Source organism: Gouania willdenowi, chromosome 2 (genome assembly GCF_900634775.1).
Source record: "Gouania willdenowi chromosome 2, fGouWil2.1, whole genome shotgun sequence".
NCBI lineage: Eukaryota > Metazoa > Chordata > Actinopteri > Blenniiformes > Gobiesocidae > Gouania > Gouania willdenowi.
In genome coordinates, this window is record NC_041045.1 from 3,653,225 (window position 1) to 3,674,971 (window position 21,747).

General features: G+C 37.9%; 6 protein-coding genes and 1 pseudogene across 6 annotated transcripts; 6 read left to right on the forward strand and 1 right to left on the reverse strand.

Moving 5' to 3' along the window:
* The first annotated feature begins 356 nt into the window (after positions 1-356).
* Positions 357-8,707, forward strand: LOC114478521 (uncharacterized; annotated as a pseudogene).
* On the forward strand, positions 1,926-2,588 carry LOC114478503 (histone H2B 1/2). The gene has a single exon (XM_028471614.1). The coding sequence runs from the start codon at positions 1,944-1,946 to the stop codon at positions 2,319-2,321; it is 378 nt and encodes a 125-aa protein (XP_028327415.1). The 5' UTR covers positions 1,926-1,943; the 3' UTR covers positions 2,322-2,588.
* Positions 5,905-6,550, forward strand: LOC114478462 (histone H1.10-like). Its single transcript, XM_028471563.1, has one exon. It carries the CDS (start codon positions 5,942-5,944, stop codon positions 6,542-6,544), a length of 603 nt encoding a protein of 200 aa, XP_028327364.1. The 5' UTR covers positions 5,905-5,941; the 3' UTR covers positions 6,545-6,550.
* Positions 8,708-9,619: 912 nt separating the features above from the next.
* LOC114475566 (histone H2B 1/2) lies at positions 9,620-10,815 on the forward strand. The gene has a single exon (XM_028466494.1). It carries the CDS (start codon positions 9,639-9,641, stop codon positions 10,014-10,016), a length of 378 nt encoding a protein of 125 aa, XP_028322295.1. The 5' UTR covers positions 9,620-9,638; the 3' UTR covers positions 10,017-10,815.
* A 398-nt stretch (positions 10,816-11,213) lies between these two features.
* Positions 11,214-11,607, forward strand: LOC114476743 (histone H2A). The gene has a single exon (XM_028468615.1). It carries the CDS (start codon positions 11,214-11,216, stop codon positions 11,598-11,600), a length of 387 nt encoding a protein of 128 aa, XP_028324416.1. The 3' UTR covers positions 11,601-11,607.
* Positions 11,608-14,931: 3,324 nt separating this feature from the next.
* snx21 (sorting nexin family member 21) lies at positions 14,932-18,963 on the forward strand. Its single transcript, XM_028465792.1, has 6 exons — positions 14,932-15,065; positions 15,673-15,944; positions 17,254-17,399; positions 17,493-17,631; positions 17,793-17,958; positions 18,044-18,963. The coding sequence occupies exons 2-6, from the start codon at positions 15,695-15,697 to the stop codon at positions 18,489-18,491; spliced, it is 1,149 nt and encodes a 382-aa protein (XP_028321593.1). The 5' UTR covers positions 14,932-15,065; positions 15,673-15,694; the 3' UTR covers positions 18,492-18,963.
* Positions 18,964-20,751: 1,788 nt separating this feature from the next.
* On the reverse strand, positions 20,752-21,264 carry LOC114475158 (histone H2B 1/2-like). Its single transcript, XM_028465796.1, has one exon. The coding sequence runs from the start codon at positions 21,243-21,245 to the stop codon at positions 20,868-20,870; it is 378 nt and encodes a 125-aa protein (XP_028321597.1). The 5' UTR covers positions 21,246-21,264; the 3' UTR covers positions 20,752-20,867.
* Between the last annotated feature and the right edge of the window lie 483 nt (positions 21,265-21,747).

The window sequence follows — 21,747 nt, forward strand, 5'->3', positions numbered from 1 at the left end:
AAAATTCGTGGAATAATTTAAGGGACATTTTCCAGATATTGGAGAAATTAAGAGTTCTTTCAACAATTTGAGATTAAAAATGAAAACTTTATTGTGAATTTTACATTGACAATGTGTTTCATAGAGTTTCGATCCAGAAAGTAGAGCACTAAAATGACTGTAATACAACTTGTAGGACTGTTGTTTCTACTGTGAGTCGGTAGGTGGCAGAAACGAGCTGGTAATTGATATATACAATACATGCACAGAGGGAGAAAGTATCCGCCCTTGTCTACTATCACGTCCTCAGTTCAGAGCTAAGTTCCTTTGCTAATATAGCTGAGTCACATTCGTCTAGAATAATCTCTACGGCAACAATGAGCGGTCGTGGTAAAGGAGGAAAAGGACTCGGTAAAGGAGGCGCTAAGCGTCACCGTAAAGTCCTCCGTGACAACATCCAGGGAATCACCAAACCTGCGATCCGCCGTCTGGCTCGTCGCGGTGGAGTGAAGCGTATCTCCGGCCTGATCTACGAGGAGACCCGCGGTGTGTTGAAGGTGTTCCTGGAGAACGTGATCCGTGATGCTGTGACCTACACTGAGCATGCAAAGAGGAAGACTGTGACCGCCATGGATGTGGTTTATGCTCTGAAGAGACAGGGACGCACTCTGTACGGATTTGGAGGATAAACAAACATTATTATTAACAACAAACAACGGTCCTTTTAAGGACCACCCACATCTACATAGGAGCTTCTATCCTATACATGAATTACATAATTGTTTCATAAAGATCTTATTTCAATGTTCATGAAATGGTAAAAAATTAGTACACACAATATCGCTTAAAAACTCAAACCATTAAAGTAAAACATGAAATCTCACTGCTAAACATCCCAGTATTACAAATACAATGTCTCTAAATCATGCTAGAATATCATTGTGTTCTAAAGCCAATTTGTAACTAGCTAGTAAAACTGCCCTGAATTACATTGATGGCATTGTAATTACACGTAACACAAGATAATCAGGAGTGAGTCAAACACATAAGGTATTTATAATAAAAAATACACTAAAGTGAGATAAAATTTAAGAAACAATTTATACAAAAACTACACAAAAGAAATGCACAAAAATATACAAAAACGCTCCAGAAACTGCCTAAAAAAACCATACATTGCAGAAAAATACACCAAGCAAAAAATATGAAAATGACCCAAAATACACAAAACCAAATAATACAAAAAATACACAAAATGAATTTTCACTGATGGCATTCTAATTACACGTGGTTTTGTCTCACTTGCAAAGTTAAACTTAGTGATTTTTGTTTTATCAGACCAAAACTTCAACACTGTAAAAGTAGGTTTACCACAAATATTTTGTGAAAAGTTATTTTGAAACGCTTTGAACATGAGCTGGATTTGCGCGCCATTTTAACAAAGACAGGCTTCAGAAGGACGGAGACGCTCTATTTTACATATGTATTTATAACTGTTTAGCATCAATATGATACAGGTCAATAATTTTATAATAATTTCACTGCATGACAATTCATTAAATGGTTATCATTGGACAAAGTTGAATGAATTACAAAACCCTGACGTTACATTAAGCAATACATGGTTTATTCCCGTTATACATGTTTGGAAAAGTTTTTGTTTTATTACATCTATACAGTTTTGTTTTTGTAAAAAAGGACACAAGCAAAGCTAGTTGAAACTCTTGTAAATGTATAAGTGATATAAACTTATTAGATGTGTGAGTAAGGCTCAGTTTAAACTGCAGATGAAAAAAAAAAAGAGCTCAGGATTAGCTCAGTAACAGGACCCCCACCCCTACCCCTGAGCCAGCCAATCACAGACAGATACCAGCACAGCTAAATCTGCATAGACTTTGTATAAAAGCAGTAGATGTGAAGGCGTAGTTTCACATTCGTCAGTTGAGAACAACTGAGGAACAACCATGCCTGAACCTGCGAAGTCAGCGCCTAAGAAGGGCTCCAAGAAAGCAGTGAGTAAGACCGCTGCCGGTAAGGGAGGAAAGAAGAGGAGAAAGACCAGGAAGGAGAGTTACGCCATCTACGTGTACAAGGTGCTGAAACAGGTCCATCCTGACACCGGCATCTCCTCCAAGGCCATGAGCATCATGAACTCCTTTGTCAACGACATCTTTGAACGCATCGGAGGAGAAGCTTCTCGTCTGGCTCACTACAACAAACGCTCCACCATCACCTCCAGGGAGATCCAGACTGCTGTGCGTCTGCTGCTGCCTGGAGAGCTGGCCAAGCACGCTGTGTCTGAGGGCACCAAGGCTGTGACCAAGTACACCAGCTCCAAGTAAACCTGGAAAATCTTTAAACAACACAAAGGCTCTTTTAAGAGCCACCCACTAGTACTACAGAGCATTACTATCTATTTAAATAATGAAAAATGTATTAATATATTGCTGTATTAATTTATACTTGTAAAATAAGCATGTCCACTACTTAATTGATCTTAACAATTTAATTGAGCCCAGGAGGATATTGTATTTAACAAATGCTCTACAAATATTTCAAGAGAACAAAACGTAAGCATTGAAAAAAAAAATAAAAATAAAATACTCTTACTGCTGAGGTTTAATGTTTGTAAAATTGCTCATTGGTTATACACGCAAGTAATTGCTTTTATTACAATTTTACAACGCGCTGCCGAACACCCAGGTTACGCTACTGCCCAGGAAGACCAAGAAAGCTGTTAAGGCCAAGTAAAGATCTAACATTAACACAACAAATGCTAATGAGCACGACTTTCTTAATACAAGTTCACATGAAACACGATAGTTATCTGCTGAAATTATTAATGGTTAATCTACCGTCTCACACAAAAAAGCCAATGTATTTAACTGAGTACTGCAGTCTTCTGAAAACGACTTCATGTGATGAGTAGTAAGTGGTTTTCTGTTTCTTAAAACATACTTCAATCCAATAAACTGCACACACTGAGGCATTGTTGATCAATGAGCCGCTGGATTACTGCTGCACTCTAAAGGAGGAGCTATAATACCCAGAGTTAACCTTCAGTCCGTTTATCACAAAAAAAAAAAAGAACAAAACAGTTTGCATTCTCTCAAAATCTCTCCAAAGGTTCTATTTTTGGTTCCTGCATTAATTAACAAATTATACAAAACATTACTCTTTAGAGCAATATTTATTTTTCTTTTCTTTTTATATTTAAGAATAAAATCCTTTCAAAGGGGCCTCGTAAAACAACAACCCAGAAATGTTTTTTGTTCCTAAATATTTAATGGGAAATGCCTTAACTCTTGGTTTATTACTTGATGTGATCAATAGTAAAAGAATGAAATCCGTTAAACTCTTAGTTTCCCGCTCAGTCTGAGATAAAGTTTGAACAGACTTCTGTCCAATCAGCTGCGCACACTGAGGACCAATCAGCAGCCGGAACGTCACAGCCACGCGCCGCTTCACAGCCTGCCGCAGTGTTGAAAAACAGCTTCGGCTCCGCTGAAACTCATTCATTTCTCTTCAGTCAGCGAGAAGAAACACTGAACAATGGCTAGAACCAAGCAGACCGCCCGTAAGTCTACCGGAGGTAAAGCTCCCAGGAAGCAGCTGGCCACCAAGGCTGCCCGTAAAAGCGCCCCGGCCACCGGCGGAGTGAAGAAGCCTCACCGCTACAGGCCCGGTACCGTGGCTCTGAGAGAGATCCGTCGCTACCAGAAGTCCACCGAGCTGCTGATCCGCAAGCTGCCCTTCCAGCGCCTCGTCCGAGAGATCGCTCAGGACTTCAAGACCGACCTGCGCTTCCAGAGCTCCGCCGTCATGGCTCTGCAGGAGGCCAGCGAGGCTTACCTGGTGGGTCTGTTCGAGGACACCAACCTGTGCGCCATCCACGCTAAGAGGGTCACCATCATGCCCAAAGACATCCAGCTGGCCCGCCGCATCCGTGGAGAAAGAGCTTAAACATCTAACAACAACAATACACAACAACAACGGCTCTTTTAAGAGCCACACACATCAAACTAAAGAGCTGCATCACCTCAGTAATATTATGCTACATTTAATTAATTATTTAATAATTATTAAAACATGCAATTACTTCAGTAGTTTTTAATATAGACTTAATGCAAGACCCTCTTGGAAAAACTAATATTCTAAAGTATTGAGAAACTTCTAGTAATGACATTTTACAATGTCTACATTTTCTTTTATCCATTTGTTTCAGGTTAATCATACATGTAATGTAGTGTATTCTTGAATGTGTTTATTTAAAAATTGAATATCCATTAAAATGTATAACAATGTAAATTCATTCATTGTCACCCCAGTGTTTGGGGATTTAAACGTCTTGTCTAAAAGGAAAAAAAAACTTTTTTAAATTTTTTGCCTTACTACAGCTTGTTTTAAATTTTTGTCATTTTTCATGCCTTAATGCATTTCCCTCCCCAGTTCAAGTATGATCATATTTCCTTCACTCGTAAGTTTAGCTATTGTTCTTCCTCTATTATGTCAAACTATTGCAATCACTTATTTGCTTTTCTCAACTGTCCCTCCTGCCACACACACAAATTGTAAACGTCATTTGACATGTGACCTGTCGGTGTGCTGTTGTCTTTGTCTTGTATGTTGCAAAATAAACATGTTTGTTGTGATGATCACAGACATACAATAGTTCACAAATATTGGCATTCAGTTTGATTTTGTAAATATAAACCAAGCCCCAGAAATAAACCAATTCACTATTTTATGTAGTAGCATGTATTTTGTTATTGTACACTTTCATTTGCATCTTTCTTCCAAATGATTATAATTTATTATATTTTTCTAATTACCCCACGGGGATAAATAAAGTTTTTTCTGGGTCTGATTGATAGTTGAACTGTTGCTACTTTTGATTGCTCCTTTCTATTTAAGGTGATGTATTTCTGCAGCCCCACAGACTGACCTCAACCCTCAGATTCACCAGCTATTGCCTACTATTTTGCAATATAAATATATAAACTAAACTAAATTAATATATGAACTAAACATTCATAATTTCACACTGACTGTCGGGTGAAGTGACAGTAAAATCACACAAAAGCACAAGGAACTCACGTAAACTACACAAAGAGGTTTGGGATTGTTTAAACGTGTCATTGATATTGTAATATATAATTTATTATAGTATGAGAAATATTGACAAAATGTTTACAATACATGTCTATGTATGTATGCATATTTTACATATTTATTCTGCATCTTGTCTTTAAAAATGATTTTATTGAACCAATCTGTAAACTACTGGCAATAAGCTTACATAAAATACACAAAATAATATCAAAATTACACAAACTCCTTGTGTTATCTTGTATTAATGCTTAGGTTGGTCATTATTAATAATATTTAATGTGGCCCTTGGATGAGATTATCAACCATTTCTGGTTTATACATTACTACAATCCATTCACACAGTAGACTTTCACCTCCATCACTGTGTTTGCTGCTCCCAACAAACCTTCAATTCATAGCACAAATATAGTAAACATGATGATTTAGTCACTTATAATGGCTGAACTAACATGTTGTTGAGTTGGAAATCATATTTTCAAGAAGCTTTGTTGCGTCTTGAAGTATTTTAAAAGGTAAAAAGGAGAAAAAGTCGTGGATCACCGAGGTGACTTGCTGAGATTCGGAGGTCTCAGTAAAAAAAGCAGAAAGTATCAAAGCTGGAGATGAAGTGAATATGAGGACAAACGTGTCTGCTAGGAGCTCCTTTTTTTATTAGTCAGTAACTTTGCTTAAATTCTCTTTTTGAGCCGTTTTTCTACTAAGGAGAAAACACAAGTAGAGCCGCTCTGCTGCCGAGGTTGAGTCTCTACGGTTCTCATGGTGGGTTTAAGTCCAGCCTCCTGCTCACACTTCCCACTATCCTCGTCCCGCTGTGTTTATCTCGTTCAAACGGACAAAGAGAACTTTAACAATGGCTGAAGTCGCTCCCGCCGCTCCACCAAAGCCCGCGAAGAAGAAAGCAGCCAAACCGGTGAAGTCCGGTCCAGCAGTCAGTGAGTTAATCCTGGACGCTGTGGCTACTTCCAATGAGAAGAAAGGAGTTTCTCTGGCTGCTCTGAAGAAAGCTCTCGCTGCTGGAGGATACGACGTGGAGAAGAAGAACGTCTACATAAAGACGGGCATTAAAAGCCTGGTGGCCAAAGGTGCTTTGGTTCAGACCAAAGGCTCCGGAGCTTCTGGATCCTTTAAACTGGCCAAGAGCACCGATGCCAAAGCTAAGAAGCCCGCTGTGAAGAAATCACCTGCAAAGAAAGCCGCAACTAAGGTGAAGAAACCTGCAGCTAAGAAACCCGCAGCTGCCAAAAAGCCCAAAGCAGCGGCAAAGAAAACTCCAGTCAAGAAGGCGAAGAAACCTGCAGCAGCGGCCAAGAAAGCGGCCGCCAAGAGTCCCAAGAAGAGCCCCAAGAAGGCAGCTAAGAAGCCTGCAGTTAAAAAAGCTCCTGCAGCTAAGAAAGCTCCTGCTAAGAGGGTAGCAAAGCCCAAAGCCAAGAAGGCAGCAGCCAAGAAGAAGTGAGCATCTCTACCACATCTCTATCACCAACAAAGGCTCTTTTAAGAGCCACCACTTTGTTTATTAAGAGCTCAGTTTCCTCATCAATTTTATTTTTATTTATAAAAAAAATCCATATCACAAAGTGTTTAAAACTACACTGGGTAATATACTTTATAGCTAAAGAAAAGAGTCGTCACTGAGATATTGGTGCAAAAACAAACAACAAAAGTTTACAATAATAGAATTGTGGAAGATAATCACTTTAAAATGTTAACATTCACAGGCTTTATTTGTTAAATTTTAAAATTAACTATGTTCACCTTTTTGCATAAATTTCACAAACATTTAACCTTTGAATTTATCACTGTTGTCTTGAAAAGCCTTACTAAGTTGGAACTTGTCAGTGTATCTTGTTTTTGTGAGTTCAGATTATAAATGTTTAGTAGTAAAAAAAAAAAAAAAAGACGATACATGTGCAGAAATGGGTGGGAAAAGAAAACGATAAAAAAAATAATTGTTCACACATTAGCGAGGCACGATATTATCTACGCATTATCAGTAACGGCTGATTAGCCTATCTACTGATACTAATGTTGGTATCTTTCTAAAGGCAGTCATACACTGGCCGATTTTTACTCCTGTGTCTATTTTTGGGAGTTGCGAGTCTCAGCTAAATCGTGTGTCGTGCATCGTGTAATACACATGGGGTCACGAGTCTGTCCAGCCAGCTCCTGGTCCATCACATCCCCGTCTTTTCTTTTTTAAGCTCTTTTTGCTGAGATTTGCGAGTGTCTCTCCACTTCCGGGGTTTTCTTCTTCGTCTATTTTAATTGTGACGCTTCGTAGTTCTTCTTCTACTAATTTGTATATATATAATATGTATTTTCAAAGTGCTGTCTCAAATATCAGTATATATTGGATTTTTATTTTTATTTTTTGGAAAAAACTGCCCTGTCAAGACCATATATGTATATAAATATAAATAAATACATATTTAGAAAAATAGTAAGTCAGGTGATGAGGGTGAGGTAGTTTACCTCACGCCAGTGGTTCCCAACCAGGGGTATGTGTACCCCTTGGTAGGGGGTACTTGGAAACATTAATGAATCTATTTCCAACATGTTGAGTCATTTTTAAGCCTATTTCAGACACTGTACATGTTTATCCAACAGTTTTTCCACCCGTTGTCAATAAACTGCATTAATGAAATAAACAATATTGTGGCCTTAACATCCTATTCAATTGTTACTAACATGTTATGCACATTACTAAAAACTGAGGTAAATATATTCTCTGATATTCAATAATTGTTATGCACAAAATTGACATTTAGTGTGCGTTAAGCGTACAAGTTGACAATTTTTTTTAGGTGCAGCATGTTGGTAAATGGTTGTTGATGGGCTACTGGGCTACGTTAATGGTTTTGTGGAGTACTGGGTTTTGTTTTTTAGATAAAGATAACCGTCATTAGTCCCACAAAGGGAACATTTAGTGTTTCAGCAGCAGATTAATAAAACAGCGTCATGAAAAATGGAAGATATGAAGACACATGGGCCTGTACACATTACAGAGAGAAAGAGGGAAGACATTGGTGCAATAACAGAATATATACACATATAAACATATGTACTTCTGTTTAGATGCCAGTTATGGAATAGATGTTGTAATAGTACTGAAAGAAGTCTTTTTTTTTTTTTTGATAATTTGAAGTGTGCATATAGTGGCCAGAAGATGACAGTCAAGAGCTGTTGATGAGCTCTTAGAGGACGAAAAGACCCTCCTCCTGTCTACAACCACGTCCTCAGAGCAGACGTAAGAATCGCTGTAGGACAAACATAGACACATTCGTCTAGAATCATCTTTACAGCAACAATGAGCGGTCGTGGTAAAGGAGGAAAAGGACTCGGTAAAGGAGGCGCTAAGCGTCACCGTAAAGTCCTCCGTGACAACATCCAGGGAATCACCAAACCTGCGATCCGCCGTCTGGCTCGTCGCGGTGGAGTGAAGCGTATCTCCGGTCTGATCTACGAGGAGACCCGCGGTGTGTTGAAGGTGTTCCTGGAGAACGTGATCCGTGATGCTGTGACCTACACTGAGCATGCAAAGAGGAAGACTGTGACCGCCATGGATGTGGTTTATGCTCTGAAGAGACAGGGACGTACTCTGTACGGATTTGGAGGATAAACTAACATTATTATTAACAACAAACAACGGTCCTTTTAAGGACCACCCACATCTACATAAGAGCAATAATTCTATATATGGATTTATATTAAATGTCTCAATTTATTGATGAAACTGAATAAATATGTATACACAATGTCATTAATAAACTACTATTACTATTATCTCAAGATCCTAAATTATTTTAATAGTTACTAGTGTTAACTCTATTTATTTAAAAAGGCTTCCGACACATTTTCGCCATTATAGCGAATAAACTTCTGTCCTGAATGAACGTCGATGACGTTCCAATTACACATGGTTTGGTGTCACCTATAAAGTTAGTTTCATCTATTTTTTTTGTTGATTATATTTAAGTCTCAACACTTTAAAGAGCAGATCTATCACAAATATCCTGTGAAAAGTGATTCTGAAAGACTGAAATTAGGATCACATGTTTAGTTCCTCGTTTTATTCCTGTTTCTCTTTTTTTTTGTGATTCTTTGTTCTCGCTTTGAGCACGCGCTAGTCTGCGCGCCATTTTGAACAAATACAGGCTTCAGTTGAAGGAAGTGGACACACACACACATATATATATATATTAGCTATTTACCTTCAATATGATACAGTTAAATGGGCGGTTAAACATGTTTATGCAGTTTTGTTTTTGTATAAAATAATTCAAGCAGACTTTCACAAATAATGCAAAAAGAAGAAAAGCATAAAATTATGAAGAGAATAAAATACTGTAAATTTATAATAAAAAAAAAAGTAAAAAAAAAAAAAGGGGTCAGTGAGGGTTGATTCAGTAACAGTCACACTGCACCATTTCTGAGCCAGCCAATCACAGACAGACACCAGCCCAACATAATCTGCAAAGACTTTGTATAAAGGCAGTAGATGTGAAGGGGTAGTTTTACATTCGTCAGTTGGGAACAACCGAGGAACAACTATGCCTGAACCCGCCAAGTCAGCGCCCAAGAAGGGCTCCAAGAAAGCAGTGAGTAAGACCGCTGCCGGTAAGGGAGGAAAGAAGAGGAGAAAGACCAGGAAGGAGAGTTACGCCATCTACGTGTACAAGGTGCTGAAACAGGTCCATCCCGACACCGGTATCTCTTCCAAGGCTATGAGCATCATGAACTCCTTTGTCAACGACATCTTTGAACGCATCGGAGGTGAAGCTTCTCGTCTGGCTCACTACAACAAACGCTCCACCATCACCTCCAGGGAGATCCAGACTGCTGTGCGTCTGCTGCTGCCCGGAGAACTGGCCAAGCACGCTGTGTCTGAGGGCACCAAGGCTGTGACCAAGTACACCAGCTCGAAGTAAACCTGGATCACCTCTAAACAACACAACGGCTCTTTTAAGAGCCACCCACGACTACTACAGAGCATTACTGTCAGATCTAAAACAAATTTACTACTTTCCAAAAGTCCATTTACACTAGAAAGCAACATAAAACTGCATAGTTGTGAAACGACTGATTTATTAACTTTTTCTTTCCATTTCTTTTTAAGCAATTGTTTGCCATCAGGGTTTCCTTTCCTTGTACAAAGCTTTGTTTTCATTTCTTTCTTGTCCCTGCTCAAAACTAAAAAATGCAATGCATATAATCAGTCTCCACATTTTGTACTTTTATAAACATGTTTCTTGAAACTACATTTTACTAGTTTCAGTTGTGTATATTAAACTGCCATTTAGTGTCCACTGCACTTGTTTGTTACTACTATACAAGTGCTTATGTAAAAGTGTGAATAAAGAATCAAACAAGGCCCATTTCTATAAATGTTTATCAAGATAGAGTAGATTTTTTTGTAAACCTCCATGGTTCCGAGCAGGGTTATTTTAATTTCAACTCAACTGTTGTGTCTCATTAGAAAATGCATATACATAGATTAAAAAAAAAAAGTTAATATTTGTTTACTGTAATAAAATTGCATTTGTGCATTAGACATTTTTTGAGTCAGGATTTTGTCCCGTCATCAGTTTGTGTATATTACTCTGGGCTGTTAATGTAATGGCTAGAAGTAGAACAGTTTATGTTTGTGTACTTATCTTCATAAAACTAGGATAAAGTGTCTGAGCCAAACAACGACCATTTTTTTTTAATTTAAGTGTTTATCAAAGAGGAGTGGATATGTTTCTTATGTTCAATCTAGTTTTAATAAGTACTTAATGTTGTGTTGTTTCTCTTCTAAAGAGATCCAGGCATTATAAATAAAATGGATAAATACTGATATTATTATTGTTTTTTTTTTACAAATGGCCGATTTTTTTATTGAAAGCTCGGGAATCCTAATCTGGACTACTTAGACATTGTAACATCAACACAAATAAAAACTATACAATTTTATGGGGAATAAAAGAGTCACTACTGAACCTGAGGTGGCCACACCCCCTGTGTGTGCTCCTCTGCCTCTGATTGGTGTGTTTCAGTCCTTCGCGCGTTTTTGTGCTTATAACGCAGCAGCTCGGAGACAGAAATCACAGTTTCTTCCTGAAGTCTAGAAGATAAACTAATTCACAATGAGCGGCAGAGGGAAGACCGGAGGTAAAGCCAGAGCAAAGGCAAAGACCCGTTCATCCAGGGCTGGACTTCAGTTCCCAGTGGGTCGTGTCCACAGACTGCTCCGTAAAGGCAACTATGCTCAGCGTGTCGGTGCCGGTGCTCCCGTCTATCTGGCGGCCGTGCTGGAGTATCTGACCGCTGAGATCCTGGAGCTGGCTGGAAACGCTGCCCGCGACAACAAGAAGACCCGTATCATCCCCCGTCACCTGCAGCTGGCTGTCCGCAACGACGAGGAGCTCAACAAGCTGCTGGGTGGAGTGACCATCGCTCAGGGTGGTGTGCTGCCTAACATCCAGGCTGTGCTGCTGCCCAAGAAGACTGAGAAAGCTGCCAAGGCCAAGTAAAGATCCATCACTTAATAAAACAACACAACGGCTCTTTTAAGAGCCACACACATCAACCCAAAGAGCTTTCTCAATCTATTTTATTTTTTTTTCACCTTTTCTGTAACTTATACAATAGCCACAGGAAACTTATTATCTTTACATACTGCATGTAACTATGCTGTTGTAATAAAGTATAGTTAATTAGTATTTTAAAAAAAACAAGTAATGTAACATTTCTACAGTTAACAATTACTGAATAAAGTGTTATTCTGAAATGACCAAACAACAATCAAATGCATCACATCATGACCACATAAAAACCTAATGGGCTGCACCAAAAAGCATTGAATGATTATTTTCTTAGTTTTAGAGTTCACATGAACGTAGTTATACATAACAGCTAAGAACTTGTTTTATTTTTTCAAAAATAATTGTACAATTTGCGAATTCTTTTAATTTATACAGATGCTTTTGTGGTAAATTACCAATTGTACACAATTTGGGAATTCTTTTTAAGTTTCTACATTTGATGTTTACTGTATGCAAGGGAACCGTTGCAAAATTTATTACCAAAAAGAACCATAGAGAGTGAAGGAAACTTTGAGTAAATTTTAGTTGAGCTACTTTTTACTTGTACTTGAGTACAATTTTAAACAAGTAACTGTTCTACTTGCATGTGATCTAAAAATCACAAAATGACAAAAACAAAAAAACGTGTACAAAAAGACGGCAAAATGCACACATTCACATCAAAACACTACAAATATACAAAATAACAGAATAATAAACAAAATAACAAGAACCCTAAAAAAACAAGTGTGTGTAAGACAGAAAAATGCACAAAATCACAAAAAAAAATTAACGACAATAATGATGCAGATATGACATCCAATGACACTCAAAGCAAATACATTAAAATACACTCAAAATTAGAGAAACATTTACAAAAAATACAACAAAAGTGTAAAAGACAAAATTAAATACAGATTAAACTACACACACACAACACACACTGAACTAAAGAGTTATCTCATCCTACCAGACTTATGAATAATGTAGGTATATTAACCAAAAAAAGGCATAGACAGCAGGTGATGACTTCATTTAGTTTAGTTTAATTAAAGTTTTAGAGCATCAAGTACACCAGCTCCAAGTGAACCTGGAACACTTCTAAACAACAACAACTACAGAGCATTACTATCTATACAAACAATTTTCTTTTCAAATATTTAAATTGCAGAAGCAACAACCTGGCTTTGTAATCTATGTTATCAGTTATAATAAGAAATATAAATGCATCCCTCCTTCATGATTGTTAAATATAATTAGTGGAATAATTGAATTTTATTTATTCATTTTTTGCAACAGTATTTTCCACATAATAAGGACTATGCAGTAGTTTCTAATATTACAAGTTCTATTCACTGCAATCAAGACTTGTATACAGAAATGCTTTACATGTTTTGTCAATTCTCTAAATCAGTGTTTCTCAAATGAAGGTACGTGCACCCCTAGGAGTACGCGATTGCACTACAGGGGGTTCTTGAGAGAGTGTGTGGAGAATTAAAAGTTACCGGGAGTGATAAACTATAGAAATTAATCTATTTGGGTGCACCTAAATCAGCGTTTTTCAACCTTGGGTTTGGGGCACCATGTGGGGTCACCTGATATTTAGAAAACAGTTATAAATAGATTTTTGAATTTATTATTATTATTTTAATTAAAACAACACAGTCTTGTATTTATGGAAGAGGATTAGGGCCACTGTGGTCTGGAACAGGTCTGGGAAAAAAACAGGCAAAAAATTGTGATTTTTTTTTTTTTTCCTTCACTACTGTATGTACTGGCTCTGTTTTTTTTTTATTAATTAAAAAGTATTTCAGTGGCTGTCCCCCCCCAGTGGCCCTAATCCTCTTCCGTACTTTATTTCTATACTTTCACTTTGTGAAATATAATCTGTAGTTCAACTAAATGAGAGCAGGAAAGCTTAACATACTATTTAAACTTAAGTGTTGGTTGGCCTTTATTAAAAACAAAATGTGAATACTTTTGCTAAAAAATGATGTTTATTTGTTTGTCTGTAGTACATTTATAGACAATTCCCATACAAGACAAAGGAATCTAGGAAAGCTCACCTACACTCTCAGTATTCAGGTATTTATTTCACAGTCAACCTGGTTTGAATGATTATTTTGGTTAAAATGTTCAATTACAAGTCACTGTATCATTTTTGATAGAATCATTCTAAATAAACCATTAATAATAGTAATTAATGAATTGAATTGTTACCTGTATAGGGCAGCTGTGGCTACAATAGTAGCTAACCACCACTAAGTGTGGAGTGAAAGAACAATGCCTTAATTCTGTAAAGTGCTTTGAGTGTCTATGATAAAGCGCTAGATAAAATCCAGTGCATTATTATTATTGTTATTTTTAATTTTCACTGTGTACTTACATTTCACTGCTTGATGAACATTGCAAAGGTAGTGGGAAAAAACACTTCATGGTAAGTTTTCCCGCAATTAAAAGTCATGTTATGATCTGACAAACAAATAACTTATTCAAAATAATACATCTATTAATGTTTTTTTTTTTTTTTTTTAAAATAAGATAAAAAAAATAAAAATGAACCTTGTCTGCACATACTATCAAAGGTCAACACTACATTTAATGCAATTTTTTTTTTATGAACGCTATGCATGTTTTATAATTGCAATGAAACAATTACATTTCTTACTAACCATTAGAAAACATGGAGGAAATTGCATAATCATGAGGAACAATTCTTTAAAAATATGAAAAAATTAAATCCATGATTCAGACCAAAAACAACACTTCCTTTTTTGGCTTGCTTTGCCATGTAAGCTGTTGTACCTTACACCACAATGGGGACTTTCCTGCTGAAACGTCCACCATTGCACCATCACTACCAACAGGATGTGAACGTGCATCGACTATTGTCGAGCAGCCAATAGCAAAACACTAAACTGCTCGGAGAACATTTTGTTTATAAAAATATCTCTGATCCCATCTCGGAGCTTATTTTCTACCTCCAGTGTTTTCTCATAACAGTTTGAATTACAATGTGCTTAAAGGTTATTGTGGATTTTTTGACAAAATGACACCAAAAACAACCTACATACTGCAGCTTTAATGCAGGCTATGCCTTTGTATGCATGTTTGTGTGTATTCTCATGTTTTAATGACTTGGAAGTTTCATAAATTCTAATATTTGCTTTTTAAATCAAATTTTTTGTATACATTTTCTTTTTGCACAGGGGCCTCATAATAATGACGATAATAATGGGGAAAGAAATAGTAAACAGCACACCCTGGTGGTCATAGGACTCACTGTACCCTCTGAACATTTTTTTTCTTTTCCCCCCTCTGAACAGTTACAGGTGTGTCCTCGGAGCTGCAGGCGGACTTCGAGGACCTCAGAGCGGACATACATTCAGCAGACAGCGGGGCTTAAGGCCCGGGGTAAGTGAGGCAGAGCCCGTAGAGCTGACACGCACTGACCGGTGAACAGACTGTTGACTGTTAGCTTGCTAATGCTAAGAGCTAGTCCGACTTTACTAGCAGTTTAAACAACAACAAATACCAAACTAGCCCGAAGTACCGTAACTTAGCTCACAGACACGGACTGCGGTAACTTGTTTGACTAAACTGGCACTACATAGTGTAAATCACGGTCACTATTTATAGCTGTTTACTAGTTTATCCCTAGTGCTAGTTTCAGTTCTTAAACACGCACACGGCCTGGTTGTGGAAACGGTGTTATGGTTCGACTAGTGGTTGTGCTATCCTGTGACCAGTTTTTGACACACAGAGCTCATTTAACAGTGACTGTTAATGGTTCCAGTGGTGATTGTGTTATCTTGTAGATGATTTCTGACAGTTTGAGCAGTTGGTGTTACAGTTCGAGTTGTGTTCATGTTATTTTATGAATGCAAAGTGTGTCATGTGTACATACATAATTAAATAAAAAAATAAATAAATAAAGTGACTAATTAAATAAACATCAGCAGTCACCATTTATTAAGATTACCAGTTGAAGTAATACATTTTCACCATTTACCGTCTATAGCTTTGCCCATCTTGCCGTTGCCATGACGACCCGTATGTTTGACCGCCTGAAGCGTTCACTGTTCAGAGAAAAGGAAGTGATGCCAGAGCTCGAGAGGGTGGCACAGGGCGAGGTCAGCCTGGAGGCAGAGCTTGAGGAGGAGGAGGAGCCAATCAGCGAGAGGCTGAGTGGGACGCTCCGCCTGCAACACGCAGAAGGCGGAGCCTCAGGAGAAAGCCCAGAATCAGACCCTGATTCAGACTATACAGAGTCAGAGTGGACGGACAGCACAGGTAACACACACACACACACACACACACACACACACACACACACACACACACACACACACACACACACACACACACACACACACACACACACACACACAATTCCTGTTAAAATGTAGGGCACATTTCCTTCAACAGTGCTTTAGTCCTGTACAGTGACGTGCCGTAAGGGGGTAGGCAGTGCCTACCCAAGGGTGAATTGATATTTTGATTATTTGTTTTAATTGTAATATAATTATAAATTATTTATTTTTCCATTTCCAATAGCCTACAGTACCTATAAGTTTGAAAGTGTCCACATTTTGTGCGTTTCATAGCCCAAATTACTTAACAGCGCTATTTCCTGGAACGACTGCCATCTCACTGCGTTGTAAGGCAGGAGGAGGCCACGCCCCCTCCCAAAAGCACACGGCTCCTCTGCCTCTGTTCCCATAACGTGTTTTTACGTGTTTGTGCATGTGCAGTCAGTTCCCCAAGATGACAACCATAATGGCGCTATGCTAAATGCTATACGTACGTTCACAGTGCATTAGTGAATTGATCCCACGTGACTGCTGCTGCTACGTTCTTTCTCACTCTAGCGAGTGGGCGGGATAACACTACAGGCAGGATGACAGCGCTAGAGACGATAAAGAAACTTTTTTTTTTGAGGAAAAACAACAGCTTTTAAAAGATGGGAGACAAACACCTGAGTTACCAGACGTTCAGCAAAGGAAAGGTCAGAAAATCGTTTCATACTTTTCACAGTGAATGGTACAAAAGGAAGGATTGACTTTGTGGATGCTCCTCACTGAGGCTGTTCTGAGTTGTTGTTTTCATTTTCTCCGTGTTTCCAACACAAACAACAGATGTGCTGTCGTGTCATGAGATATATCTTGTTGGGAGAGTATGGAGGTTATATTAAATAATTGTTCATGTTTCTTTAATGGTGTTTACGACTTTGATTTTGTTAGATGGCTAAATGCTTGTTCATGTGGATCTTGTTGGGGTTTTTTTTTCTTATTATGAATTTTATATTTTGATAAGCACACTGAGATGACTTTGTTGTAAATTGCTTTATACAAATAAAGTTCATTTGAATTGAATTAACACTTGCCAGCAGAAACAGAAATTGTCATTGGTGGTCTCGATTTGCAACGTGCCTACCCAACCCTAGTGGTCACGGCACGTCACTGGTCTTGTATTAATAATTATAAATCACTCAATACCTTTGACACTGATGCATTGTGTTTGAGGAGAATCTCATTCTCATTCTATTTCCCCAGCTCTGATACACATACTGTATATAGACAAACCTCTCCTTCCTGTGCAGACCTCAGTCCAGTGGGCACGTCTCCATCTGGCTCCGCCTCCTCGCTGTTGAATGACAGCTGGAGAAGCCCCGCCCCTTCCTCAGCCAACCAGACATTTGAGGTCACAGACGCCAGCATTGTCCACGACGGCTCCTCTAAGTTTGTGGTGAGGGCTCGAATTCTTCTCTCTCTCATATGCACACACACACACACACACACACACACAGGCCGCTGTAAGCTCCTGCTCTAATGGTCACAGCTGTACACCATCAACGTGCTGCAGTCCGCCACCGACAGATCACCAGCCGTCATCACACGGAGATACTCCGACTTCCGGCATCTCCATCGCACACTGAGGCGTCTCCATGGAAACCAGATGGAGGGAGTCTGCTTCCCAAGTGAGTTACTATGACGACCGCAATGATAATAGTAATCATACTTAAATTTTATATAGCACTTTTTTTGGACTCAAAGCAAATTTTTTTTTTTTTTTTTTTTTTCCCCCCCAATTTTCATTATTATGATAGTAATGGAAATCGTTTTGATGATGTCTCCGCAGGGAAGAGGCTTCACAGAAATTACACAGCTGAAACCATCGCCAAGCGCAGTCGTGCCTTTGAGCAATACCTCTGCCACGTGTGTTCTCTGCCCAGCCTGAAGGAGGCGTTGTGTGTCAGACACTTCTTCTACCTGAGCGACCTGCAGAGCGCCCAGGTGCTCATCAGGTAGAAAATGACCTCAGAAAATCAGCCCAACAAGCTTTTTATTTCCTCAATAACAATAAGTGTGTGTGTGTGTGTGTGTGGTCAGGATTGGTCAATTCTCAGATGCGTTGCCGTTCCTTTTAAATGCTAAGAGTCTGCAGCTGAAGCTGGGATGGGCGTGTTGCTGTGACAACCAGACCTGGCCATCCTCCCATTGGCTATTCACTCTGATTGGGCTGACCTGCTGCTTCCAGGAGGCGGAGTTACCAGAGGAGGCTTGGTCTCACTGTGACCACGCCCTTCAGGGCCTGGTGGCCAACCAAAGGGAAGTCCAGCTCAGGACCGTATCCCACGAGGACAAGCCCCTCCCCGAGGAAGTCAGGCCACACCCCCTGCTGCTGCCGCTGCTGCAGGCCGGTGTACGGCTGGCGTGGCAAACAGGAATGGACAAACGGCAGTGGGAGGAGCTTCTTCATCATTTGGAGGTGGAGCCAGACAATAATCCAACTATGAAAGAGTTCCTGGTCAAACATGAGCTGCTGGAAGAAGATTAGATTTATACTTGTATTTGTATATATGTGTTTTATATATTCTATTATGTAATAATTGAGTTGATTCATAATTGTATTAATTGCAATAAAATGTTTTATAGCCCAGATGTCCATTTGACGCTCATGGTTACCTATTCTTACACAAGGTTCATCTGTTTATTCATTCCATATCTACATTTGTGGACACTTTGTCACATCCAATGTGTATAAAGTTAAGAAGAAGGATTTCATCAAATTGAAAACTAACTGAAATCTGTCACTTCTTCTTTCCTGTAAAAATTAGATTAAAAAACCTTAAAGATGAAACTGTTTTTGTTTTCAATAATTGGGTGTTTAGCACATTCTCAGCCACACTGGCAAACAAAAAGTGGGATTTAGTTTTTATTGACAACTACGGATGTGGATATGATTATTTTGCCACATTTCAGATGAAGAAGATAGAAGAATGCTTCTCATGCAGTGCAGTCAAATGTTGATTATTTACAATGACGACTGTATACAAATGTGTGTATATTTAAAACTTTTTTTTTAATAATATTTTATATTATTGCATTTTATTTTTCTTTATTTACTCTTAATGTTAGAAATCAGACAGTGAGTCACAACAAACGCTGGTGTGCTATTGTTTGATTAAAAACAGTCACAAATCAAACAAAAAAAAAAAAACTTCATTGTCCATAATTTTGTCTTTCCTTTCACAGACTGGAGCAAAAATAATTATATCAATGTTCCCAGTTGGATCTTTTTTTTAATCCATGATAGTTCATATAAATACATTTTGTATTTCAGCTGATCATAACCTCAGGCTGATTAACTCAATAGGTTAGACCAGTGTTTCTCAAATGGGGGTAAGCGGTGGCACTACAGGCGGTACTTGATGTTTATTTCTCGTTAAAAATTCTAATCATAAAAATTATGATGGAAATAATCACTTATTTACAAAATTGGATTCTTTAAAATGTGTGTTAACATTCATTCATTTTATCATTATGCTATATAGTTGTTTTTTTCATTATATTCTGACCAAAAAGGGGATACTTGCATTAAATTAGTTGAGTCTTGAGTAATCACTTTTTTACACTGCTATTTAATCTATTGCTATTTTACATTTGTATGCAATTCTTTTGATGCAAGTCATCAGACAAGGTTTCTTGTATTATTTCATACAGCATGACATTAGACTTTATTTTAAGAAACAGCATACATGCTTAGGAAAAAATAACTATTAATGACATGCATTGTTTCTAATAAAATCATTTTCTTTATTTACAATGTCATGTTCCCAGCTAAGAAGATTTCTGAAAAAGCAATTCATTGTCCTGATCAAAGTAATAGCTCATTTAAACACATTGGGGTCATGTGATAGGCTTAAAAAAAAAACAAAACAAAAAAACCTTTTTTTCACAACAGTTTAAGTCTGTTCATCACATTTGCTCTAGTTTTTAGCTCTTTATATATATATATATATATATATATATATATATATATATATATATGCCTTACCTCCATTTTTTGGACTTTGAAAATGTTTCACCTTTTTTATGCCTTAGAATGCTGAACAGTTGATCTAAAAATGTACACACTGCACCGTAATCTAATTTTAGGACTTAGTTTTTAGTTTCAGTGTTTATATTACGTCTAGTCTCAGCATTTAAAATTATTATTTACAAGGTCACTAACTGCTGTTTTATTCATACACTCTGGCTGCTATATACTATTTAACTATTTAACTTTTACATTTTTAACAATAAAGACTCTCAGGGATGTGTGTGTGAGTAAGTACGCGTGTATGTGCAGTATGAAAGATATGTTTTTAAATCATTTTACATGCCTTAATACATTTCCAACCCAGTCTAAGTGTGTTCATCATATTTGCTCTAGTTTTTATGGTCTTGTGATAAAAAAAAAAAAAAGAAAAAAGAAAAACAGTCCAGTCCTTTTTTTTCTGCAAAAATTAAGTAAATGATGTTTTTCACTGCATTCTCAATTTTTTAAATTTCTGTTTTTCATGGGCTTTATGAGCTGGAACCCCAAGCTAAGTAAAAATAAACAAATACTTGAAATCATTGAATTTGTGGGCCATGAAGCTGTCATAGTTTAATTTTTAGAATGGAATATCAACTTTTCCTTGATGTTATAATTTTTGGAGTACATCCAGATATGAATACACAAGAAACTTGACAAGTGGTTTTCCAGTCACTTTTTGGGTCAAGCATTATTATCATTACAATTACTTATTTGGTGATTAATCAATATCATCGGACTATTGCAGGCCTATTTTATTGAATTTGACACAATAGATCAGACAGTAATGCTCTGTAGTAGTCGTGGGTGGCTCTTAAAAGAGCCGTTGTGTTGATGTTTATAGGTGTTCCAGGTTTACTTGGAGCTGGTGTACTTGGTCACAGCCTTGGTGCCCTCAGACACAGCGTGCTTGGCCAGCTCTCCAGGCAGCAGCAGACGCACAGCAGTCTGGATCTCCCTGGAGGTGATGGTGGAGCGTTTGTTGTAGTAAGCCAGACGAGAAGCTTCACCTCCGATGCGTTCAAAGATGTCGTTGACAAAGGAGTTCATGATGCTCATGGCCTTAGAAGAGATGCCGGTGTCAGGATGGACCTGTTTCAGCACCTTGTACACGTAGATGGCGTAACTCTCCTTCCTGGTCTTTCTCCTCTTCTTTCCTCCCTTACCGGCAGCGGTCTTACTCACTGCTTTCTTGGAACCCTTCTTGGGCGCTGACTTGGCGGGTTCAGGCATGGTTGTTCCTCGGTTGTTCCCAACTGACGAATGTAACACTACCCCTTCACATCTACTGCCTTTATACAAAGTCTATGCAGATTATGTTGGGCTGGTGTCTGTCTGTGATTGGCTGGCTCAGAAATGGGGGTGTGACTGTTACTGAATCAACCCTCACTGACCCCTTTTTTTTTTTTCCTTTTTTTTTTATTATAAATTTACAGTATTTTATTCTCTTCATAATTTTATGCTTTTCTTCTTTTTCATTATTTGTGAAAGTCTGCTTGCATTATTTTAAACAAAAACAAAACTGCATGAATGTAATAAAATAAAAACTTTTTTAAACATGTTTAACCTCCCATTTAATGAATTACCATGCAGTAAAATTCCTTACAAATCGTTGGCCTGTATCATATTGAAGGTAAACACCTAATATATATATATATATGTGTGTGTGTGTGTGTGTATATATATGTGTGTATATATATATATATATATGTGTGTGTGTGTGTGTGTTTCTCCT

Bases quoted from the DNA above. Each gene is read 5' to 3' on its own strand.
- LOC114478503 (XM_028471614.1), top strand. From the start codon at position 1,944: ATGCCTGAACCTGCGAAGTCAGCGCCTAAGAAGGGCTCCAAGAAAGCA.
- LOC114478462 (XM_028471563.1), top strand. From the start codon at position 5,942: ATGGCTGAAGTCGCTCCCGCCGCTCCACCAAAGCCCGCGAAGAAGAAA.
- LOC114475566 (XM_028466494.1), top strand. From the start codon at position 9,639: ATGCCTGAACCCGCCAAGTCAGCGCCCAAGAAGGGCTCCAAGAAAGCA.
- LOC114476743 (XM_028468615.1), top strand. From the start codon at position 11,214: ATGAGCGGCAGAGGGAAGACCGGAGGTAAAGCCAGAGCAAAGGCAAAG.
- snx21 (XM_028465792.1), top strand. From the start codon at position 15,695: ATGACGACCCGTATGTTTGACCGCCTGAAGCGTTCACTGTTCAGAGAA. The intron at 17,632-17,792 runs GTGAGTTACTAT...ATGTCTCCGCAG, and splicing joins GGAGGGAGTCTGCTTCCCAA to GGAAGAGGCTTCACAGAAAT. The intron at 17,959-18,043 runs GTAGAAAATGAC...GTGTGTGGTCAG, and splicing joins AGCGCCCAGGTGCTCATCAG to GATTGGTCAATTCTCAGATG.
- LOC114475158 (XM_028465796.1), bottom strand. From the start codon at position 21,245: ATGCCTGAACCCGCCAAGTCAGCGCCCAAGAAGGGTTCCAAGAAAGCA.